This window comes from Macrosteles quadrilineatus, unplaced genomic scaffold (assembly GCF_028750875.1).
Source record: "Macrosteles quadrilineatus isolate MER2022 unplaced genomic scaffold, UCM_ALF_1.0 Scaffold_5__1_contigs__length_97177068, whole genome shotgun sequence".
Lineage (NCBI taxonomy): Eukaryota > Metazoa > Arthropoda > Insecta > Hemiptera > Cicadellidae > Macrosteles > Macrosteles quadrilineatus.
In genome coordinates this window covers 36,696,641-36,722,889 of record NW_026542598.1, presented here as the reverse complement: position 1 = coordinate 36,722,889, position 26,249 = coordinate 36,696,641, and the positions used below count along the sequence as shown (strand labels likewise).

Below are 26,249 nucleotides of genomic sequence, written 5' to 3'. Positions count from 1 at the left end.
AATATACTTGTTCAGTTACGGTTTTAAAATTGAGGTTAAGTTAAAACATTCCAGGTGTAGAAAGCCTTACGCTATATTTAAGTAATTTAGAGAAAGGTACTCTACATTCAATTTACGCCATTGAGGGAAATAATACAACTACATACAAGCGTCGTGAGTGGTGAGGCACTGTTTTAAGCTCTGTGAGAAGGGAAAGACCACGTCATATTTCATTCTGGTATTTCCCTAGTGGGAGAGATTCTTGGTGACGAAACATTGTCATTTGTCAAACTCTTTTCTCGGTTGTCACATCGTTTCTCATCACAACTGGAAATGAATCTTCCTGCTTTTAAAATAGTTATGTATTAAAAACTATTACTGGTGTACAAAACGAATTCACATGATAAATGTATGTGAAAGTTGTTGTTTAAATTAAGTGGAACCTCAATTTGTCGTACATTAATTGTGCTAAAGAGTTCCTTAACTGCGCCAAGCCCTCAAAGGGACCCAAAAGACGTACCTTAGTTGTGCCAAGCCCAAGACAGGTAGGGGCGAGTTGCTTGCAGAAGGAATAACATTGTTTACGTGCCATCCTAACCTATCCTAACCTAACCGTACCTAACCTACTCAATTATACAGTGAAAGAGGGCCGCCTTTTGCGGCTCAATTAATGAACTTATCGGGTGGCTCCCTGGAGTAGTTGGCACAATTCAGAAATACCCGACTACCTGACTCAGGTGAGTTGGCGCAATTAATTCCCGCCTAATAAGAAGTCCCTCGATAATACAAACCCTTGACAATAAGTATCATTTACAAATACCCTTGGTTATAACATATATTACCCTTACATTTTATTCCAAATCCCAATAAGGGGTCCTTGATAACATGTCATATTTGATCACCCCCATTAAAAGACTTGTTATCAAGGTTCTACCATCGACTATTTGATACTGTAGTCAGAGTTATGTCTAATTAAGTATTTATCACATCGAAATGCTGACAATAAATTCTCTAGACTGCATTTATTGGTAAGAGTCTGTAAATTCTATAGTTTCTTCAACTTGTGTATCTTTAAAATCAACTCACTTGGACGACAAACAATCCAGGACCCGAATTAACCAACGTAAACATGTTTAAAATACCGTACCATATTGGGTACGTAATACCCTACCCCTATGCGTAAGGTCCACTTAATAACCGAAAAGGGGCCAACTAAAAATGGAACGTATTTTACACAAAATTGAATGACACATTTAAGAAAACTTACACATTAAACTCCAAACGCAAAGAGTGGACAAAATAATTCTTGTCACCATAACCTACCATACGAAATACTACATTGTAAAATATAATTCAAACCATCAATCTCTATGAGAGTCCCAATGAAAAGTGTTTGTGTAGAAAACTGTTAGCTGTTGTTTATGTTATGTATATTAAGGTATCCATAGTCAATGGTAGCCATTTTTTTAAAGAGGAAGGCTACTAATACGGTGCAACAACACACGTAAACATTACCACTAATAATAGTTTACGCAACGATCGCGTAAGAATAGTCTTATCGACACGAGTAGAAAATTTAAGGTCCGAGCCTTGGCGAGTTCATTTTAACACCTCTACGCGTGTAGTAAAGACTATTTGTGCGAGTTGCGTAATAGCTATTTACCTTACAAGTGTAGTAAGAGCGTTTTTACATCACACAGGTGAATGTTGTGCAAGGAGCGGAATCGAGTTGCATAATTTACCTAAGTGATGTCAACACGCTCTTGCGTAACGTGTAACGTACAAGATTTTACCTGACCCGACAATTTACAGGAGGTTACGAACAATATTTCTCATTATCCATTTCACTCATCTTCTAACAGTTACCTTCATTTACAAACAAAAACTAGGTAAGGAAAATTCTTCAAAACATAACTCAAGCCCACAGCTGATTTCTAGCATTGAACGTCTTGGCTCCATAGAGGTATATTTTTTAAGTTAAGCACTCAATGTTATTTAAATGGGTTTCATTACCTCACCGAGTGAGTTTTTCTCAACTTTACATCACTCGAGAAGTAAAGAAGTTGTATACATCACGCTTGGGATAGGGAAGTTTAACATGGTGGGTTAGGTAAACTACTTTACCTACGACAGTTTTTTAATTACTAACAATCACTACTCATAACTTCAAGAGGTTATTCTTTCGTTTATAACCTCTCATTGCCACTGACAGTGATGTAACGACTTGTCCCAATAACTCACGCACTGTTTAATCAACTGAATTGGTTTTAACAGCTGATAAGTTGACGCTCAACATATTTTAATTTTAATTCTTTTCTCTCAATTCTTGAACCTCATTGGTCTAACATTTTACTGTTAAGTAACAAAACAATACTGTTTAAGTGCATCTGTTTAATTCTAAGAACTGAATCGAAATAAAAACTTGTTTGAAAAACGGTTGTAGGTAAAAAAATAATTACAATCCTGAAATGCAAACATAGAAATGAGAAATGCATTTGCGTAATGGTGATGACCTATGCTTCGTTGTCGCTGAAATGCAGCGATGTTATGGCGTAGAGTGGGCAATAAAGACAAAATATGTTAAGCAACCTAGATCAACGATGTACATAAACAATACGACTTCAACTTATGTTCTTGTGAGGTTTTATGTTGGTTATGATTTAGTTTGTTCAAGATGTCAACGACAACTTCAGTTGTTCCCGACACTGAATAAGAATATTGCTAGTGGATTTCTCATCGCGATGAAAATATGATTATGTTTCGAACTTGTGTATGGATTTGGTACCCTGCAGTAAAAAAATATTGAACATATTATTATGTTTTGGTTGATTTGGTGAGAAAGTTTCTAATTTCGTAATTGTTAGACCAACGGATTGTCTAAAATCATTAGTGGACACCTTACGATATTCACCCTGTATAAATAATTTTAAAATGAAATAGTTTTGGTGGGATGACAAGAATAAAAAAAATAAAAACATCAATAACTACTGGACATAAACTGGGACCATACTAAATAATTGTGTTAACCTGCATAAAGATTACCAATTAACAAGGGAGAGTATTTGTTTCGTTAGGTATTTATTTATTGTGACTAGAGGTCGTCCAGTGGTCGAAAGCTCGACCAAAAATTTGTAATGACTTCTCGAACTTATATATTTTCACCCCACGCTGTAAATAAAACATGTGATTGGAGTTTCTTCCATTTGTTTTGATGTTCTGTTAAAATTTCGGTGTTATTTCGTCACCAGCCCCAATATGACCCATGTTAATTTTTTAAACATTTTAAAAAACATTTTTGTGCTTATTTTTGAGTCTATACTAATCTATAAAGGGATTCTGCACATCTACAGGAAAATATCTTTCTAACAGTATGCGCAGATTTTCCCTGCGATGCACACAAGCTAAAAAAAGTTTTAAAGAAACATGTTTGGCCATTAATATGTACCATTTTTATTTTTTTTGTGGTAAACCAACCGTATGTAAATTGAATATATCAAAATAATTGTGTGGTACAACTGTTGAAGTAAATGTAAATTCGTTTGATAGATTCAATACAATTTAAATAGGGTGCGGCTTATCTGTTATTTGTAGGAAGCGGAACTTCGGTGGTTGGGTCCCATGTTCAAATACTGCCAAATCCAAAATTTTTAATGTACATACACTTCAGAAATAAAAATTTCTTCGTATTAAAAAGTTTTCACCAATAAAATCCAGATTAAAATTCGACTGAGTGCTATACAAGCAATGTACGCCATTATTATAAATCTCACACATCCTAAACTCAGACAAATGAAGAATGTAGAGACGAACGAAGCTTAGTTGAAGAGTAATCTATCTGATCCTCGGTATTGCAAAGCAATTGCAATCTTTACAGCCACAAAATACAGTATTGTAACACTGAAGGTTGGAGCATTGCTGTCTGGATGGTTATTGTGACTGTGATTATCAAACTTTGTCGAGCTTTCAGACCAACAGAAATCTTCCTCTGGAGAAAACAAACATTCTCTCGATTTACTTTACTTTGTAAACTCAGAAAGGTTTTTATTATGATGAATACACTTGTTTTTATATGTCTGTTGTTTTCGTGGCAAGTTCCCTTTGTTTAATGACACACAATTCAGTTTTAATTCGAACTTGCTTAGCGAGCATAATGGTTTTCGTTACTTAATGTATTCCTTTTGGTGAAACTAGTTGTATGCCTTAACTAAATAAATAAATAGCTGCCACGGCCTTTCATTTGCATGGTTGTTCAAAAGCTATATTGTCTATTTAAATATATTACATTTAACGAGTACTTAGGTTTGCTGTTCCAAAGGATAATGGGTAGTTTTTAGTAAAATGTAATAGCTTGGTAAGCTTACCAAAGAATAGGCATGCTTGCATACTACAACAGTTTACATGTGAATTTTAAATTTTAAGTTTTAATTTTCCTTCGTACAGATTTGGCGTTTAACAACGCTTCAATATACAACATTATTTGTGTTTTAGGTTCCACGAAATGGTTTGGAAAGAAATTATAAAATAAGTGTTGTGTTTAATTTAAACCCCATAAAATCCTATTCTCAGAGTCTGATCATGCTGATTAGAATAAAAGTAGGTTTTTATGTTTGTCCAAATTTCACCGAAATCAGATTATTTTTACTGGAACAATCGTGCTAAGGAACATATACCGGTGCTATGTCTAATCATGAAACCTACGGTAATAGCCTTTTTCTCTATATGAAAATCCCTAAATCAAACAAAAAATTACAACACTATTCAAAATATTGAACAAGTTTGATTTAGCTGCACCCTAAACTAAGATCAATTTGAAGCAAATTCAGGTTTACAGATTTGGGCTGAATATTTAAGTACGTTAACATTTAACAATCCCTTAAATATTGAAGTCTATGATAGTGCTTCTTCATTATGAATTATGAAGCCAAGCTTCCCAATCAGATGATGGTGGTGCGGACAAGCTACTGCTACGGACAAGCCTTAGGCTTATATAGTAGTGTTATAATGTCCTTTGTCATTGTGTTTGAAAAAAAAACACTAAATACAGAGTCTAATCAAGTCATATAATATATCTAGGATCAGTTTCCTCTTAAGTTTCCAGTAGGTGTGCCTACCTACATCGGGTTTAAGGTGGTTTAGCAAAGGGAATTATTTACTAAGGTCATCTAACTCAATAGATTAATTGGATTACTGATAAATGATGTAATATTAAATAAAATATTTACGATGGAATTGTTGAAATTGAGTATTGACTCCTCTTCAGGAGTCATTACGCACCGAGTGAAATGCTGTATTATCAAGATGTTGGATGATGTTGCAGTCATCTTGGAAGTTATGTACGACTACAAGACAATGCAGTCACAGTTGGCGAGTCAGCTGACGGTAGTTCAGTGAAGCAAGTTTACGTAAAACTGCTGTTACAATATACATAATTCTCATCTCACTGAACTAAATAGAGATAAAAAATAGCAAGTAATCTACATACACATTTGACCCGTATGAACGAACAGTCGACTTCGTAAGCCAGAAGAGCTATAAACAGTTTATGATGCTATAAACTTATGGAGCTTTAGAACTGACCCAGTGTTCAAGGGCATTATGCTTATGACCTACTTATGCTGCAAGCTATGCAACAGTAAGGATGCGCAAACAATATGGGAATTGACCTTAGAAAACAATTTTCAGTTTTTTTGTAACAGTTATAAGTGTACTAAGTGTTATGATTGTTTGGCTTTTAAAAGAAAGATTTTTTGTGGAATAAGATGGTTTAGTAGAGTGTGGGATATTGGGCCTCAAGGTCCTGGGTTCAAATCCAACCAATCACCATTTTATATCTATGTGATAATACCACGATCCTCTAGACGTAGCCTGAAGTAATGTGGAAAATAACTCAGGTCTAGAGCGTAGAGGAATAAACGTTATTTAAAAAGGAGAAATCTTTCTTCTTCTTCTTAGAGTAGATAATTTAAAATTTTTAACAATTTAAACATAGGAAAGGATGAGTGCATTTTCACATGTATTGTATTTACAGGTAGAATCTAGCCTGAATTTAAACTCTTAACTAATCAAATACTAATCACTACTACTAATCAAATACTATATGTTGATACTAATCACGTAAGATTTCAATCACACAGAACCGCGTGTTTTTATGTAAAAAATATATTTATAAACACAATAAACATGTATGAAAGCTTAAGAAAAACTCCAACAAGACAAAGACGCACTATAAATAAAGGACAGGTTTATTTTACAACTTATTTCGGATCATGAATTTAGATAGCCGTGTACAAGCAAAACACCAAATATTTCCTCACAAGTAAAAATATCATAGAGGAATTTCAAGACCTAAGTATGTGCAACTATGTTAAATTGTTTGAAAACTAGGTTTGTGTAGTCTGCAATTGAAGTTACTTTAGAGTTATGGTAGACTTTTGTTTCATATGTTCTATAATAGTAAACTTTCTTCGTTACGACATAGCTCGACTTTAACACTTAAATTTCAACCTATACACAATGAAACCTATTAAGCTGTTTAAAATAGTTACTTCTATCTAACACTAAGCATATTCTGAATCATAAAATACAACCAAGTTGTTTTCGGCATGAAAGATAGTAGACAATCTTGTGTAAGATATGGCCACTAAGTGTGGTTAAAACAAGTATTATTTTGCATTTGGAATTCCACCCAAGGAGGCGAGATTTTCGGTGACGAAGCAGTCACATTTGTCAGACGTGCAATCTTCAGAGGCATTTCTCTTTGGTTTTCGACACCAAAGATTTTCACCTTGAAAACGATGTTGATGCCATCAAATAAAATTTTGATAAAAATGTTTAACTAATAGAACAGTTAGTAAGAGTTTCTTTATCCGTACGATAGAAAGATAAAAACAAAGTTGAGTAAATCTGAAGTAAAACTATTTCCAAGCTACAAGTTTTACTTACAAAATAAAAGTTTTATACAGGGTGTTTTTTATAAACTCAAATTACTACCACAAATTTCTGCCTTGGTTGTTCTGTACTGTTTTTAAGACAAAACAAGCTCACATTTTCATACCCCAGTATTCTTTGCATTGCCAATCGGCTGATATGCATTGTTGCAGAGTTATCTATGAGTTTTGGTGTTTTTGGGAATTTATTATGAAAAAAGTCAATGAATATTGTACCAAACACTAATTGCACCACTCAACAATTAAATTGGTTTGAACAGCTGATTAGTTGAAGTTCGAATTATTACAATTTTACTTCTTCTCTCTCAATCCTTGAACCTCATTGGTACGTTACCCGTGTTGTTAAATAAAACTATGCTGTTATGAAAGTAAACAATGCTGTTATGTGACACTTTCAATTCTAAGAACTGAATTGAAATAGCTACGGTAGTAGTTAGTATTTAAAACAAATAAGCGCACTAAGAACTAAATAACATGAGCAATTGTGTTCTAAAGACTTTGTCGTTCACAATCAAACGTTTTTAAGTGAAATTAAAAGAGGACTATCGACTGAAAACTTTGTATCATTGAGAAAATTTAGAAACCTCGTTGAACCAATAAAATTTCGTAAATATTTTTTTACATTCATTCAATAAATTTTAATCGTAAACAAATGTAGTTTAGTCTGTTACTTAAACAAAAAAATTAAGTTTTCCTTTAAGTTTCATTTTTGTAAACACCGCATACATCTTGTCCTTTTCACAGACAGTGGTGAATGATGTTATATCCATCTGCTGTCTGTCTTTACATCTCTACTATGGAAGAATTGCCCCATATTTCTTACTGCAAATGTCGTCTCTCCCGTGATGGATGGGGTGAAAATAGTGAAAACTGTACAAAAAATTCCAGTTCCCACTGCACTTGAAAAAAGAAAGAAACAAAAGAAAGAAGGAATTGTGTATATGGAGGAAATTGTAAAGAATTTTGCATATGTTTATTTTACTTGAATGGGTTTTATACTAGAGAAAGATTTAGCAGGAAAATATCCGTCCTGAAACCACTGGATAAAATGTTATCAATATTTTAGAAACAATATTTTATCGACATTTTATGAAATGTTTAAAACATTTATATAATGGTTTCCAACTAGTTTTCATACATTTAAACCGAGCTTTTTTCTCGTAATTCAGTTTATTTTCTGTTTTTCAGTGAGCAATGCAATACTTAACTCTACAGCATATAATAAACGAAAGATTGTTAACTTGGAATTTTATAACATGGAAAAATTGTTTAAAAGCTCAATAATAATTGATATCTTACTCAACTCCAGTGTAAAACCAAAGTAGGCCTATTGTATTTTTATTGAGAAATTTAAAAGTAACTACTGTACTTAAGTACCCTAAAACAGTGTACTATGAATTTTACAGAATTGAGACATTTTCTAAAAGGCCAACCATAGTTTAGCTAAAATCCAGTAAAGAATAACGAGTCTCTAAAGCATCAATCAACTTGTTATAACTTTTATGATGGAATTGCCTAAAAAAAGGATACTCATACTTTGGACCCAAAGCATACAATAGGCCTACCCTCCCAAAAACATGTAAAGTATATCATGCAATTCATTATTCTAATCATGTTTAAGGTCAAATTAAAGCTAGTTTAGTTTTACTTACGGTTTGTACTGTTTTCGTGTCTTGAGATGTGTTGAAACCCAGTTTTTACAAAACCATTATTTATTTACAAAACTTCTAAGGAACTCCACGAAGAATATGGAGCACATATGCATTCTTTCTGACCTAATGGTGTGCCACATCACCAGCACGAAACGGTTATAATCTATGCATACTACTAGAGATCGTTTTGACAGTAACCAGGTAAATGAAACATTCATTAGTTAACCTTTTATCAGACTAGCTTCATAACTCATCCACCCGCATTAACAAATTGTACCTTTTCCGTTAATTCACTACCACTTAAAAATTATTGGTTTATTGGTTAGGTTAGCTTAGGTTAGGTTAGATTAGGTTTGGTTAGGTTAGTTTAGGTTAGGACTATGTTAATGGTAAAGGTCCGTAAACATAGTCCTAACATAACCTAATATACTAATTAGTGGTAGCGAATTAACGAAAAAGGTCCAACTCATTTTGATTACTTAAGTTTAAAGTCTACCTTGAGTTTTGAAAGATCGATCCCATTGCCCAAACGTCTCTCTCCGGAAGTTCGTCCTCTTCGGCGTCCTCCATTCGTTCCATCTCGTTGAAGACGAGGGTGAGATTGTCCTTGTCCGAGGTGAGGAGTCGATGACACTCCAACCCCCGGAGACACTGGCCATCCTCGTCCAGCTCGCCCTCCATGACGAAGGGGGGTGCCAGGGAGGTGACGACGCGGAAGACACTGCGAACTCCGCGGGAGGTGGAGACAGGAACGAGGTCCCCCCCTGGCCAGACGACGGTGTCCAGGTGAACGTTCTGTCCCACGATGTCTCCCACGGGCCGCCACGTTGTAGACTCCTGCACTACCCCTGGAAAATACGGGGTTGTTATGTCTGGGGAAATTGAATATTTTGTTAAGTTAGTCCATGGCTGTGTATTTGGAGGAAGGGATACACTACTGAAGAAAGTGGAGACAGATTTCTCCATTACACTCATGGCCAACTGCTCAGAAACCGGAAGGACAAAGGGGAAGAAGTATTGTAGATTTTTTAAGAACTATTATGGACCATTAGTTAAGTCTGGGATTTGCGAGACGTAGTAAGAGTAACACCAATCCACCTAAACCTAAGTACAGCTGAGGTATTTTCATTAGGTATACGAAAAGTTCCCTTTAGAAAGAAATTACGACCTTAAAGGGCAATTTATGAAAACATGGATAGTTTGGCGCAAGGTTTCTCGTCATAACAAATATTTTAAGTATATGGTTTATGGGAATGTGACATGTAGTTTTCTCAAAATTTCATGGATACTTTGAGATTTGTATATGGATGCTGGGGATCTAAAAAAGGTTACGCCAAAGGCTGTCGATTTGGAGGACTTACTCTCCCATAAGAAAACACTCCTTTCCCGACGGCGATGGCCTTGAATTAACGGTGAGAAAAAATTTAAAAAGATTATGATTCTGTACATAAGCAACGATAAATTCCAATCATATAATTCTTGACAGATTAGTAGTTAGGCTAATGGTAGTGTATCCATAGACCGTATTGTCGTAACAAGACTTCAATAAAATAATAACATTGAACCTCCCCATCGTAAATCATTTAATTTCACTACCCAATTTCATGGTGACACTCAAATGCTAAAATTATAAATCAAAATCCAAAAACAGATAATTCATCATAAAAATGTCCTTTTGAACTTTCCGACTAAAGCTATTACGGGGAATTTAGTTCAATAAACAGACCAGATTGACTAATGGGGCAAAGTTTTGTTGCCGGTGAAATGGATTAATACTCCAGACGCCACAAGGGCGGTGAATGAATAAGGCGGGAAATTGGTTTAATTAAATCTGGCGGGAAATGTTACAGCTGCCAATTACGTAGATGAGTTGTTCCTTAATGGCGGGAAAAATTACTGTGACGAAACAAAATAGTTTCGTGACCAGCTTGGGTTATTGTTTGATGGTGAACGATTTTGTCTTAGAGGAATCTTTCCTATACGAGTTGAAAATAGAACATACATAATAGATTTCCTATTTAAGGAGTTTTAAAAATAAAAGTACTTATCACTTTATGTATTTTTATTTGTGTAAATTGGCAGCAATGGTAGACCTCATGGAATAGCTCAAAGCAGCTGATTTGATCTCAATTGTATATTTGGCAGTACTGTATCAATCAGCTGTTCGAATATGTAAATGACCCTAATCGTGAGCTCAACTGTAGACATTTAGAATACCGCATTCGTAATGTTTTCCAATACATGTTGGAATTTAAATTTTTATAATTTTTTTGAGGAAGAATATGAGTAAAAAGTACTTTTGGAACTGGTATAATATATAATTTTATTGTTTGATATAATAAGAGTGTGTGTCAGAATTAAAAAAAGGTTAAGGATTTGCGGGTTAACTGCAATAAATTGTTATACATGTCTTGATCTATTAAGTGTATTTTAAGTCTACAGAAACATTTTAGAATTATTTGCAATAGAAACAATTGTTTTTTAAAAGTTAGCCAAATCTATAAATATTAATAAAACTTGAAATTCCATTCCATATTAAAGCTGTGGCTCGTTTTACAATACTAATGGACGTAGTTGATTAAGCCACCGACAGATTGTGCTGATGTGGCTAATTTACTGTAGAATATACAAACTAATCTTGCCTATAGGATGAAAAATTTTACGTGTACCATATTGTGTTGAATTATTTTATTACCAAATCAAAGCTTAAGATAAAAAGTATGTTGTAGCCGTTTGTAATGCATGCGTTGCGGGTTTAAAGTAACATTATCATATTTAGTCCCTAGGGAGTAAAAATCAGCTGTTGTAAACAGTTGTAAATTTCGATTGTGGCAATCGTATCGATAGACTTTATTTATCGATTGATTTATTAGGTAAGGTGTTAGCCTATTGTTGTTAATCACTCGACATATCGATGAGCACATACAGTCCTCAATAATTTAATTTTCGTATTGTTAATTTGCATAATGATTAGGCGACGATGGCAAATAATGTTTGAACAATTAAATTGCATACGTTTGTTTACAGAAAGAAAAGGGTGTATATTTCATTTTTATTATGATTTCAGAATAAAACAATCATTAGAAACTATAAGAAATAGAGCAGCAGCAAATCATGGTAATTTAAAACCAACGAGGTAATTAGCATTGCGTACTGCTAGACTATTTGTTTATTTAATATGAATCGTGCATTCGAGGATATCTAGCCATATTGGGCGGAACAAAACTGCTTTAACATGCAAAGTAACTTTTGCATTATAATATCTATACATAAGGGCATCTCTGCATCAGGATGCTTTACAGCAGCCATACATTACATTGTAAAACCTATCTAAAACTAAACGTGCCAATTTATGGGCGTTATTTGTTAGCGAATTTCCCCTATATTTAGTACTCATGGTAAGACCTGGACCCGGGACAGATTTTTTTTCGTTTTGAGGTCCCTAGAGACCAAAAACACCATCCGTTCAAATTCATATATATACATTTATATATGTGTCCGTTAGCGCGATAACTCGAGCAAAAATCATCCGATTTTGATGAAATTTGGTATACACGTGTAAACCTACGTTTATTCGAACGAGTTCGCGAACCAGCATGATCGGACTATGGGAACAGGGGTTAATAGGGGGTTTTATGGGGTAAAAATTGGTTTTCCCATTTTTGACCCTTAATTATGCGCCTTATGGTTACGGAGAAAATTCAAAAAAATTCTAAATTTAAAATTCCCATGTTACTCTTATGGAGAACAAGTAAACTGTTGTAGTTTGCTTGTTTATGAACATATTATGATCAAATTTGGAAAATGTTTTTATTTCTTACCAACTATTAACATTTTACAAAAAAAAAACAAAAAAACACAGTTTTACCCGCCCTGATGCAGCAAACCTAAGTACTTGTTAAACTAATTCTATTTAAATAGGAAATAAATGTTATATTTTTAAGTAGACATTTTAGTGTAAATCCAATCAGGCTAATGCAAATTCTCTTAGTCTGCAGGTTTGCTGCGGCGGGGGTATTTTTTGTTTGCCATGTATCCTACCAATTTGGTTCCAGCAAAGGACCAGTTGGTTGTATTATCAATTATGTTTGTGGTAAAATGGTAATTTAAATCCCAGGAGGTAACGCGTTTTTGTCAAACGTGGTTTTGGTACATTCTTTAGTAAAAAATATAATATAAAGTGGACATTCGTTTACTATTCTTCTAGTATTGTAAGGCTAGTTTTGGAAAAAACAATCGTGATTGTCTTATTTATGGGTCAAGATAATCAGATGGCGAGAGATGTAAAATAAATATTCTGGTATAGACAAATCTAATGAAATGAAGAATAAAGTACGTTTAATTTAAACCCAAATGCAAAATTAGCATAGGAAATGTTCAAACGTACTTTAGTTAACATATTTGCACTAAATAACTTCTTGATCAGCATTGAACGTGTTATTAAATTTACGGAAAGTAAATAAAAGAAACGTCTTATAACAATTAAAACATGTATTTACGCTTATGTCATTCGCCTATTGGGTCTGATAATGATTGGAGTGTCCAATCGAAATCGGTCACCACTTACTATCTATTGTGTATATTTACCGTCTTGTGAGTAACAGCAGAAGCGTAAATATATGTTTTAAGTGTTATAAGACGTTTCTTTTATTTTCTTTGCACGGTTAAGGAACATATCTTGACTGAAACCCCAAAAATTCCAGTAGTTTGAACTCATAACAAATAACAATAAATATTGTTATTGTAAACAAATAACATATCCAACCAGTTGTACAAAGATATTAAAGACGCTACGATACAACACAAATATTTGATCTATAAATTGCAAGTTAACCTTCTTAAGAGGAATGAGGAAAGTGTAATACTAATAATCTTGCGTTTAACAGTCTTAAGTCTATGTAATTAAAACAGAAGTGGGGGCAAGAAACAAACATAGTTTTGTAGCACAGAGATAAAGTTCCGACAGTCCAAGCAAGACAAGGATCCATGTTGTTTACGTTCCATTAAATGTTGTTCAGAATAAACTTGCCTCTGGCTTGCAAGCTAAGATATCTAAAACATTTAATTATTATTAAGTTGTACCAGCCCACTCAAATGGTTTTGTTAAGTATTTTACCAACGACCGTTTTTTTTAACTAGCCTTTTAGTTCAGTTTTTAGAATTGAAAAAGTTCACTTAACATCATCGTTTTCTTATTTTACTTAACACGAGTAACGGGCCAATGCGGTTAAAGGATTAAGAGAAAAGAAGTAAAATTGTAATGCTTCGAACTTCAGCTTATCAGCTGTTTAGGCCAGTTTAATTGTTGAGTGGTGCAATTAGTGTTTGGTACAATGATCCGTCTCTGTCAGTGGCGATGAGAGGTCATAAACGAAAACATAACCTCTCCAGACATTATGAGTAGTGATTGTTTAAAAACGGTCGTTGGTAAAGTAGAGTACGCGGCTCGCGTAAATAGCCTTTAACATACTCGTAGTTTAAAGTTTCGCCAAGGCTCCAAATTTCCACTCCTTCTACTCTCTTTCAAATTATCACTATATAATTTAAACACTATATTTACGAGATCGTTGCGTAACTACTATCCTGAATGACACTTACGCATTTCGAAATCCTCCTGAACCACCTGGGGAGAATCTGGGACTAAATTCAAAATTTGGAACCTGGGAGCCAAAACTCGATCTGTTTTCTCTGAGCTGGCGTTCACTTGTTCAGGCTCGGTTCTGAGCTCTCTGAAACAAAAAAAAAAACATTCAAGTAATTACATCATGTCTAGGGAACGGGAATATTGATGAAATATACAGTATAACATTTATGAAAATAAAAATGAAAAACTATTTATTCAAACAGGCAAAAGTTAGGGCCACGTACTTACACTCAACCTGTACAAATAATTTTGAAATACTTAAATTCAAATATATGTATAATTTATAGCAGATTTAGTTTTATCTGTTTTTTATTTTGTAAATTAAAACATGCTGTGATATTTTTCATTTTGACGTTCATACAGTATAAGTAGTTTTCTATGTATTCCAGTTATGTTTTATTCTTCGGTAGTACCAAAAACACCTATCCTCTTACAAACAAATGTATATGACATATTTCTTTGATCAGAACATATTAAAGAAGGCAAATTCTATTTCATAAAGTTTCTGCAATGGAAAAGGGAAATTAAGAAAAGCAAACAGGAAGTCGACGGCAAACATCCGGGGAACGGACACGTAGGTGACGTCACAAAACCAACTGTCGTCAAAGTTCACTGTAATTGTTCACTGCAATTCCTTATCGGTACAGTAAAAATATAGAGAACAGTCATTAATAGTTATATTTTGTAAAGCCATTTCGAACCATGAACTGAAATTGGGGCTTGGTAGGCCAAAAGTAGTTTTTCAAGTTTGAGCGTAAACGTAAAAATATTAAACAGAAACTTCATAGAGCTCCCAACTAACTAATGGTTTAACATACTACCAATTTAAAATGAACTTTTGGAGTGGTATTGCGTGGAAACACGACAACAAGCAAGACCTTTCTCTACCAAAAAAATCTTTAAAATGGCCCCATTAAAACGCTAACACTAAAATGAAGGTGTTCAAGAACAGCTAAGGTAATTTATCCATGGAAAAAGTTACCTTATTCAACAAATGTCCGTTGACACTCTTATCTATCAATTCAGCCCTTTTCCCAAGACTTACAGTAAGAGTTTACAGTGTCTGACATAGCCAGGGGTCGCATATAGAGGTTGAAGCAATTGCAGATTTTCACTCCAATTTTCCTGTTCACTGATCTTTACTCAACAGCCCAATCTTGAGCTTGAATTTGAAAAGTTTTCCTCTGTCTTTCTTTTAATGTTTTGTCCAGAATACTTTGCTATTTGACTACTACTAAGAAGTGTTTGGGTTTGAAAAGATATTTTCATCCTTTAGCGGAAAGATAGTAAGTAGATATTATTCTGAGTGTGTAAATTTAAGAATCGTTAACACTTTATAGGCTACTTAAAACAGTGGTTTTCTACAGTTCTAATATTTCTACCCGTTTTTAACCAATTTTTACGATTTATGAGCCATTTTAAAGCTTATGATTTTGAGGGACGAATCGTAACAGAAAATCATTCAATTTAGGACTATGCCCTCCCAAGCGTTTCAATTTTTTTCTAGAGTTCACTTGAATATATCCAGTGATGATGACAAACTTTCTTTATAGCACTTTTGAATGGTGTAATTAATAACAGCTGATCCTTCAGATGAAGGCATCAATCTCTATTACAGATCGATGGTTGAAGGATTAACCTCAGTCAGATAGTTAAGAAAACAGTTAAGAAAACGGATTTTGAATAGTAATGGCTACTTTCAGTGATAATTGTAACCTCAGATAAATTACTCTTTATACAATCAACAAATTTAACCTATGCCATTATTAGATCCTCCTAATAACCGTCTTAAGCATAATATTTGAAAGGTGCATTACACTATTCATTTTTCATTGGAAGCAATTTTCTAACTCTATTAAATTGCTCAATTTGCGCATGGGTACCCTCGTTTACCATTTAGAGGTTAAATATTACCGCTATATGAATTGCTATTCAAAGGCATCCCCAACATGATTTTAACGAGTCGGTTGAAATATAAAGTCCTCTTCATTTGAAGTTAGTTTTAAAAGTAAAAGTAAAGTACAGATCCCAAACAAATTAGTATCTAAATTTATGCAGTGTGCAATAGCGTGGAATAAAACCCTATGGACATAGTATACTTTAATTGATAACATTGTAGCTATATTTGACAAAAACTACCTTTTGCATGGATAGTTGAGATAGGCCCTAATGGTAACAACAATTTACAACGGTTAACGATTATGTGAATAATGATGAATTTTAATTTGCTAATAGCTTAAAAAAGCAATGAATTTTCTGTTGAAATACAAAAAAAAAGTATTTTATAAGAGATTATTTAATATAATAAATTACTATTGTATTGACATATACATCTCGTTATTTGTTGTAGAAATTCTGTAAAATGATTATTACTTAAATAGGCCTACCAATAATTATCTGGAATAGTAAATCTTTAAATACTGAGACCAAAGGGCTTTTGTTGAATACTTTATTCATCAACCTAATGAAAGGAATATATAAATACTAAGTTACGGCTGATATAAAATATACAGTTATGTTATCAAACAACTTTAAATGCACTTAGGGAGTTAAAATATTTAAAGCGATATGTTTATTCAATTTACAGTATTCATACCATGTTTACCACCGCCATAATCGGTATTGTTTCCATATGAGAATGAAATTAAAACATTAGCTTTACGTTAAATTTGAACACAATTTATTATCGCGATTATTTAAAACGGTTTATATTTAAGTATTTAAAGCAATCAGTTGTTGATATAAATTAGAAATAGGTTTGAACAACTTGAGTTAAAATATATAGTATAAAATTGTTACACATTTTACGACTCATATATTTTTTTAAATTCACAGTAAGTGCTCAAGGGGTTTTTGATAAAGTTGGAGTAAACCTTTTAAATATATTGGTCATGTCAATGTTTAGTTATCTTACAATTTATTTATTAAATGTATTTTAAAATGAAATTGTCTTGCTTAGTGGTCATAATTTACTTAATAATGACTTTATTTAGGTAATTGCGCTTTGAAAACTTAGCCGGATACAAATTCCATTAATATTTCTTATTTTTAGAAAGGCATTAAAGAAATTTTATTAATAATAAATTCCAATTATGTATACAGATTCATTTGATTAATCTTACTAATATTATAAATGTAAAAGTTTGTGTGTTTGTTTGTTTGAAGTTCAATCACGCTTTAACTACTGGACGAATTGGGCTGAAATTTGGCACGATGATAGCTCACATTTCCGATTAACATATAAGCATATTCTTATCTCAAAAATCGTTTCGGGCTCCGCCCCAGTGGCTCCGGTGTTTCCCATGTTAACATGAGTACTCATATTTAAATGGAATTAAAGAATTTAGTCAGCTAAAAAGGTTGGTTCTATGGTATGCAAAAGCATTAAAAGTTATAAGATTCACCAACAGGGTGCAGCATTATTATTTTTTTAATTTAGGAAAACAGCTAATTTGAATTAAGCAGCAACAAAAACTGTGATACGCAATGAGAACCGCCTGGTTACAGTTTTGTTCATGTTTTTAATTTCACACATGATTTGTGATGTTTTATGAATCTTTAACAATTTATTTTTTTCTATTGTTTAGGTGCAGTGGTATAAAGTTATGGCTATGGTAGATATGTAATACACTATAGCATACCCTAAATTTAAAGAAGCAAATTTTATCATACTGTGTCCTCCCCCATTGCAAACGCAAAGGTTGAGTAACTGTACTAAGCATTTTATACTTATATGCCAATCCCGTACGAAGGACGGGTACTCTGCTAGTGTTAAATAAGGTTATTTTCGGGACAGTTACATAATTTGTTTCAAAAGACCGAGGTGATACTAATTAACATAGAACTAGAGGTCGTCCAGTGGTCGAAAACTCGACCAAAAATATGTAATGTACAGACTTTTCTATTTTCACCCCAAAGCTGTAAATAAAACATGTAATTGGCATTTCCTCTATTTGTCTTCTGTATATATTTCGTCAACAACATAGCAACCCATTACGCCCATGTGATTTTTTTTCAATTTGAATTAATTTGATGGGCTAATTTTTCAGCCTATTTTAATTTATAAAGGTATTCTGCACATCTTTAGGAAAATATCTTTCTAAGAGTATGCATAGATTTTCCCTGCGATGCACGCGAGCTGCGAAAAAAGGTTTTAAAGAAACATACTTGTCTATTAAATTATATATATAACTATTGTTATATTTTATATTGTTGTGTTGTATTTAGTCTTCTATTTATCAAGTATTTAATTTAAGATGGTTGCTAAACGCTTTAAAACTATTCCTTTTCTTAAACTTACATTACGTTTAGTCGTATATTTATGTATTGGCTGTTTGGCCGTTGGTATGAATAAATACAAATTAGATGATAAATATCGGATTATATTTTAAATATGAGTTAAAATAATGATATAAAACATCCAAATTCATTCGTAATATGTTCTTTTAAAACATGAAAACATTTTGCAGATTCGTAAAAAGTTTATGTTTAGAATTGTTGAATAGAGAAAAAGTATGATATGTAAAACAAATGCGAAACATATTCCACTTCCGGTTTCTATCCGAAACGATTTCAAGGTGTTTTCGTTTTTGGTGGGGTTAGAGCAGGTAGGGATTGCCCATCGTATCAAGTAAGCAAATATTAGTCCAACTAAACCAGGTTAAACCATGATTAACCAATATATCTGATTTAGTGTATTGGTTACAACCAAACCACACCAAAGTAACGGTTGCAACCACATCAAAGTAACAGTTATTGGTATACGTACTATTGAGTTTGGTTAATTGCTTAGATGATTAGGGCCCCTTCGATATGCTTGTTTCAAACAATTTTGTGAAATAAAAGCCTAGTTAAAATGTTTTATCAATGTTTTTAAGGGGTTGGTGGCCTATTTTAAATCCTGCAGTTGCACGTTCACATAGACTGCCTGTGTGTGGAACTTCTCAGCTAAGCGAGGGGTGAGCGGGTACAGTACGAAGGTGAACTGTACTGATAAAACTTTTACGGCGGTGACCAGGATCCGACACCACAACATCGCTGCCTTGGGCCCGAAGTCCGTGACCTACCAACTGAGCTACTGACTCATCAAACATGTCATGGTTTTATGAGTTTTATAAATATTTTATAAGTTTTATGAGAAAATCTACATTAAAAAATAGATTTGTTTATCTAAAAATTAAAATGTTTAGAGGTACGGTACCATTAATTGGTACTCACATACCAAATTACAACAAAATCGGACCACAGTTGTAGCCAGTGCCACTGTACACATCCAAACACACAGATGTCACTTTTAAAACCACTTTTCGGGGTTCAGGAAGACCCAAAACGGAAATCTCCACCAACAGTCAACCTCGTAAATTTCTACCAAAACAATACTTTCACCATATAAAGTACTATGTATAGGGAGAGAGAGTGAACAATTATTCAAGAGGATGAGTGGTTTGTTTTGTGTGGTTAGAGGTTAGACGCGGCTTCTTGTTGTGTGGTTAGACGTTGTACTGTTGCGAAGCCCTGGGTACAAATCCCGAAGAAAACCAACGACGTTTTATTTAAATCAACACAATGAATTCATGGGTCAAATCCACAAAAGGGCTTAAAAATTATTGATCTTTGGCTAGAGGACCTAGGTACTAGGTTTCGGAGGCTTTCTACTAAAAGCCTTAAGTTTTTCTGGAATAATGTTTGTACTTATGCAAATATCTACAAATCTTTAAATTTAATATTTCAGTATTAAACTGGGTAGTCAAGATGAATTACTGAAATAATTTAAATACGTTAGTCATCCATTTAAGAGAGTCCTACCCCTTAAATAAAAGGTTTCTTTTAAAAAGGGTTTCTACAAATGGTTTGATTTAAAATACAATTTATAATCCATACAAACCATCATTGCTCCATGAAAATATTGAACGTTTAAAGTCCTGAACACAGCAAAACATTAATAAATCACTAGGTGCTGATGGCGATAAAATACACAAAAGATATCCATCAAAATATTGACGGCTTCTTTAGAAAACTGCTGCTGGAAGCTTATCCTTAACACCGTTATGCTTTTGCATTACGGCGAGATTTAAAACTTTTCTTGATCATCGTGGTAATAAATCATGAACTGGCAAACATTGCATTGTGTCTTTTATTACTTTCACTTATTGTTTCAAACAAAATATTAACCAGCCTTTTGGAATTGAAAAGGAAATTATTATTTTCAATAATAAATAAACGGTATCAGCAATCTAACACATACATTCTCCAATAGCATATAGCTTTATAATGGGCATGACGTGGGAATAACTAAGATATTTTAAGGGTAAAACCACAAAACTCAATCAACTTTTTAAGAGTAATTTTACAGTTCAAGGTCGTACCATTTTGTTTAGACTTAAGGACTGCAGCATAATAAATATTAAACAAAATAGACCAAGCAGTTTTTGAAAATACACTTATGGGGTTTTATGGAGAAATCACCATAAACAAAATAAAAAAAAAAACTCAACAATATGCCTAAGGATACCATCGATGGAACTACCAAATTCCGTCAAAATTTTACCCGTGGTCCGATTTTGACAAAACTCGGTTCGGACCTCGTAGACGTAGACAATACAACACACACACACACACACAGTGAACAGTACTTGATATCATAAACAAATAACAAGACCTCTTGAAGTTCGGTAAATTGGCTCTTTAAAGGCCATAGTTTGGGTGTCAATTTAAATTCTTTGGCCTATTCCAAAAACAAAATACATAAAAGAGTTCAAATACTTTCGAAATAAAATTCTTTCTAAATATAAGTATTATAGTGGTTCATGAAAATTATTTTTTACATTTGTATCATACGACCTAAACCTCCTCAATTCCACTTATTTCATTTCATTTAAGAGAACCTGTCATATTCGCAGTGATATTGTGCTGAAGTATTTGTTTCGACTTCTCCGTAACAGTAGTTCTACATCGTAAAGGTCAAAGTTTAGATTATCTAAGCTTCAATCTCAAGAAATCCGTTCTCTAATGAACCAAACAATGTATTTAATCAAATTTTACACCCTTACTAAAATCATCATATGTATTAGAACTTATATATACATTACGGGAAACGGAGCGAGTGCCGTTCTATTCTTTGCCGTGGGGGTCATAAACTGTCAAAACCGTCAGGTAGGCCCGAGTGCCGTTTGACTATTCAGAGCACAAAAGTGATTCAGGGGAGGGATATTAGTGGAAGGGGGTGTATTGGGCAGGATGTAACGGAGACCGGGTACAGTTTCTACACTCGGTGGAAAATATCCATTCGATTAGTAAACCTTTATTACATTTTTTCATAATCAGCAAGTTTGGTTAGGTTAGGTTAGGTTATAACAGTTTCATTAATTCCTCAAATAAGTTTCGCTCATCCTGCCCTCTCCCCTCCCCCATAGTCGATCTTTCCAACACCATACCCGCCGCACAGTGGAATCGGTCACTGATACCTGGCTGGCACTCGCCCCGCCAAGCCTCATGATCCTCATCAAAGTTTTTGGGCAAACGGCGCTCGGCCCTGTTCTCATAAATTACGTCCTATCTCAAGTATTCAATAGTCAATGGGGCAACCAACGTGGTTCTTCTTGACTATTTAAATATAAATGTCTGAGTAAATAAGTTAAGTTTCCAAGCTTGGTATCACTTGAAGGAGCTATCTCGTGTGTATTTGAGTTGTGGGAGTTGTGGGGGATGAAAGTGCTGTGAGGGGGGGGGGCAGGCGCCGGCTACGCTGACAACAGCTGTGTTATTTCCGGGTAAAACGCCTTTGTAAACAAGATTACTCAATCTGTGAACCTAGAAACCCAAATAAACAAATTGACTTCATTTCAAACGTTTTGTATATACTCTAAAATTGTATACTCTCAGATTCTCTTACAATAAAGGGTTGCAACGGATTGTCAATTTTAATTTGTTATATTTGAATCTTAACAGTACAAGGAATACTTACAGTGCAATGTTATTGTTTAGTTTTGTAGTGTTTTGCCGTTTAGCAAATTTCCCATATTAAAATACATGTTATCATGTTATAATGAATGTTATAATGTGAATTTCCCACATTATAATATCCTTCTAGTGTAGTTCTCATTGTCAGACTTCAAATTCTATCTGAATTAATGACTTTATTTAAACAGGTTGTGATAATTTCGCAAAATGCTTGTCAACATGTTTTCACAATTTAATTCAAACTGTTTCATTCTAATAGTTTAATATCGAACAATAGCGAATGAATTAAATCGCTGCAGTAGAAATAGTCCGATAAGGTAGTGATTTACCTCGTGTGTCACAGATATGCGTTACATTTGTCACAATACGCAATGTTATTAGGCTTTATGGGGCACAGTAATGGACTTTGGTAGTTTTTTGACATTATGTCACTGATAAGCGAAAATCTGGTTCCATATTGAACGATATTATATGTTGAAATCTAAATAGTTTATACACAACATTCAAAGAAAATAATTGCAATAAAGCCAAGTAAATAAATAATACTGCAATCCCTTAAGCTATCTCAATATTTTTCCACTATCGTATTACTTTGATGAATACAGAGAAACTTTTTTCCGGACCAGATACATAATATACATGTATAATAGTGTATTCATTAGAGATTTTTAACTTTCTTTGGATATTTGATCCTGCTATATTTTTATCAATATGTTTTGGAGCATTATATGGACAATAACTGAACAAATAAGATGTTTTCCTTAAACAATAATATTGATAATGAAAGTAAAAAATATATTTAGTTACATTTGTAATCAGATATTTATTTGAACGAGCAGTTGTTCAATATTTACGAAAAAAATTGCAACTGTTGTGTTTTTGCTATTTATATATAATACTTTTTAATTAAAAGTACAAAAACCTTTTTAAATTTTCCGGAGGATTCCTCAAAATTTCTAGATTCAAGAGAGAAAATCTACCAGTTACCTTGTGCCTACTTAATATTCTGTAAACGCTTGGGAGCAATTTACATCCTACAGTCTTTTCAGGTTTTATACTTTTGGAATTTTGATCTCGCCTAAACACGGAAGAAGAACTGTTTAAAAACATGCAAAGTTTTATGAGGGAAATTTAAATCAATTTTACCAATTAGCTTTTGGTGCAGACGTCATGTACAACGCATTTAAATAAACAAATAATAATACGACAACAACAACCTTATTTAAATGACTATTTAATAATGATTAGTATGATTTGCGTTAACCAACTATGACAAAAATTGCCTATTAGGTATTACAACTATAAAATAAATTTTTCTAATATAAAGGTGTTAAGTATAAAGCAATCAACAAAGGAATTGACAATTTTGGGTACGTGATTAATTACTTCAGTTGACTTTGCATACTGCAGATGAAACCGATTGGATCATCAGTATAAACTAAAATCTTTTACGTAAAATAATGATCAATGTAGAATTACAAAAAATAAAAAATAAAAACGAGTATGGCCTACTCTGGCAGTATAATAGAGTAAACAAATATAATCAGTAAATAAACCATTAAGTTGCTTATTATTAGGGAATATAGTAGTGAAAATTCGCCATGATGGTGTTGTATGTTTTTTTATTGATAAGTTTTCAACAAAGTTATAACTCAATTATTCTATTTAAACTCAACGTAATTTTTCTGAAATAAAAAGAATTAGTAAACCTTCAGGGATACATTATTATTTCACACTATTAACACTATTAATTCATATGTAAATAATGCAACATTGCCACCATAAAACGTTATAGTTTTAGGAAAAACTTGTTATGAGTTCAAATAAACGGATAGTACAGCTTTAGTTATCCAAGAAATCTGGTTATTGTTAGCAAAGTGTTTCTTACTTGTGTAAAAAATGCATGGTTAACTCTTTTGATAAGCACTGATAATATTACGTATCCTTTAAGATTTCAAATCATTAGGGTCTGTAAAAGTACGCAACTCAAGATCAATTGAATGGAGGGAAAATCTGTTAAGTACCCTTAAACAAAGAGCTTCCATTATACGCCCCAGCATCGTCAATATTCCTGATATAAAATTTACAGTTTAGCAAAGTATGGTTGCATCAACTAATGCCATTATTTTTATCTCTCATTAATCTTTTATCTTTCGACATCGAACAAAATTCAGATTTGTTGCGAATTTTCCAAATCTTTAAATAGTAAGCTTTTAATTGTAACAACTACAGTAAATTTAAAAATACCCCCACCACAGCAAACCTGCAGGCTAAGCAAATTTGCATTTTCCTGACTAGATTTCTACTATAGGTCGGCCGCTTAAAAAGCGACCTCCTCCAGCATTGGTTTAGCATTAGCGCGCAGGTCGTTTTCTAAGCGGCCGAACTATAAAATATTCCCTTAATTTTCAGATTTATTTTCTATTTATAACATTGTTTTTAATGGGTACTTAGGTTTGCTGCTACAGGTAAGGTATAGAGGTGTTTTTTTTTTAATATAAAAGTTAATAGGTTAGTATGAAATAAACAAAATTGCCTAATTTAACTAAAATGTAAACATAAACAACTAAACTACAACAGTTTATTTATTCTCCGTAAGAATAACATGGGAATTTTAAATTTAAAATTTTTGAATAATCTCTGTAACCATTAGGCATACAACAACGCTTTAATATACAAAATGGTTTGGATGTGAAATTTGGTGTTTTTAGGGTGGAAAATGGGAAAAACCATTATTTAGCCCATAAAACCCCCCATAAACCCCCGTTCCCATAGTCTGATCATGCTGGTTCGTGAACTCGTTCGAATAAACGCAGGTTTACACATTTGTACCAAATTTAATCAAAATCAAATAATTTTTTCGAGTCATCGCGCTAACGGTCACATATATGAATTTGAACGGAGGGTGTTTTTGGCCTCTGGGGACCTCAAAACGGAAAAGTAAGTCGGTCCCAGGTCTAGGTCTTACCATGAGACCTACGGTATAGCTTATTCCCTAAATTTGCTAAAATGTAAGATGTTTTACAAATATCACCGGAACGGCAAAGTTAAATTTAAAACAGAGTAAAACATAAAGTTTTTCATAATATTCATAAAAATAGCTTACTCGTGTGAACAGGGAAAACGGCGTAAATGCCCTTGATAACAGAAAGGAAAATCCATAATCGGATTTGTATCATTTTGTGACATGGGTAAAGCCTGAAAAACAGGATATTCCGTAGTATAGAATCATACTTTACTGTACTCTCTTAATGTTTCTTGTCAAAGTAGTTTAATCAATGAACTAGTGGCCCTAGTAAAATTTAGTAGTTTGGCGGAGCTGCAGAGTAAGGATACACTTTCGGATTAAGGATACAGATATTTAAAATTTAATATTTTATTAAGCTCACCCTCATAGTGTGCTAACTTAACTAAAGGCAGTGCACGACTTTGAGGCATTTAAGTGAAAAAACGTCACGTTTTAAATTTATTTATCGTGCCAAGACAGTTCTGAAGAAAAACCATAAATAATATTAAGCCTTCGAGTTATTTATTCTGTCTAAGCCTTTAATGCTATACGGTGTAGTTTGATCAAGCAACTGTGTTATTTTTTATATCAAAATAATACATTTAAATCTTTAAGGGATCTAAAATCTGACAGGTACTGATGTAATATTATGAATTATAAAGGTTAAATTTTAGTTTTTTAATTTTGCGATATAGTTAGTTCCTGTTTAACATTAACAGCATTAATTTTTAATTCAATCAATTAATTAAATAGCTAAAATATTGTTAAATTGTATAACTATAAAACACAAAGTTACTACAATCATAATTCCAAAAGAGTTCGATTTCAAGATAAGACAATATTTTACAGCAGTACAGCAGTATTTCCTGTGGTACCGTGCCGTGAAATTGTTCAAATAGTTAACTGAGAAGAAAACATTTTCCATTAAATTTTATTTCTTAATTTAAAACTTAAATTTTATCTGAAAGGATAATCTGAACCGAAAGAGCGCGTTTTTAAGAATTAAAACTAAAATATCCTCATAGCAACAAACCTTCAGACTTGCGAATTTCTATTTGACT

General features: G+C 33.2%; 1 protein-coding gene across 1 annotated transcript in view; it reads right to left on the bottom strand.

Moving 5' to 3' along the window:
• LOC128995527 (uncharacterized) overlaps positions 1 to 26,249 on the bottom strand; it is a 144,818-nt gene that overhangs the window by 29,441 nt on the left and 89,128 nt on the right. Inside the window, exons 7-8 of the mRNA XM_054420546.1 lie at positions 14,177 to 14,307; positions 9,075 to 9,426 (exon numbers count right to left, since the gene is read on the bottom strand). Of these exons, the coding sequence (XP_054276521.1) occupies positions 9,075 to 9,426; positions 14,177 to 14,307 (483 nt within the window). The remainder of the gene's footprint in view (positions 1 to 9,074; positions 9,427 to 14,176; positions 14,308 to 26,249) is intronic.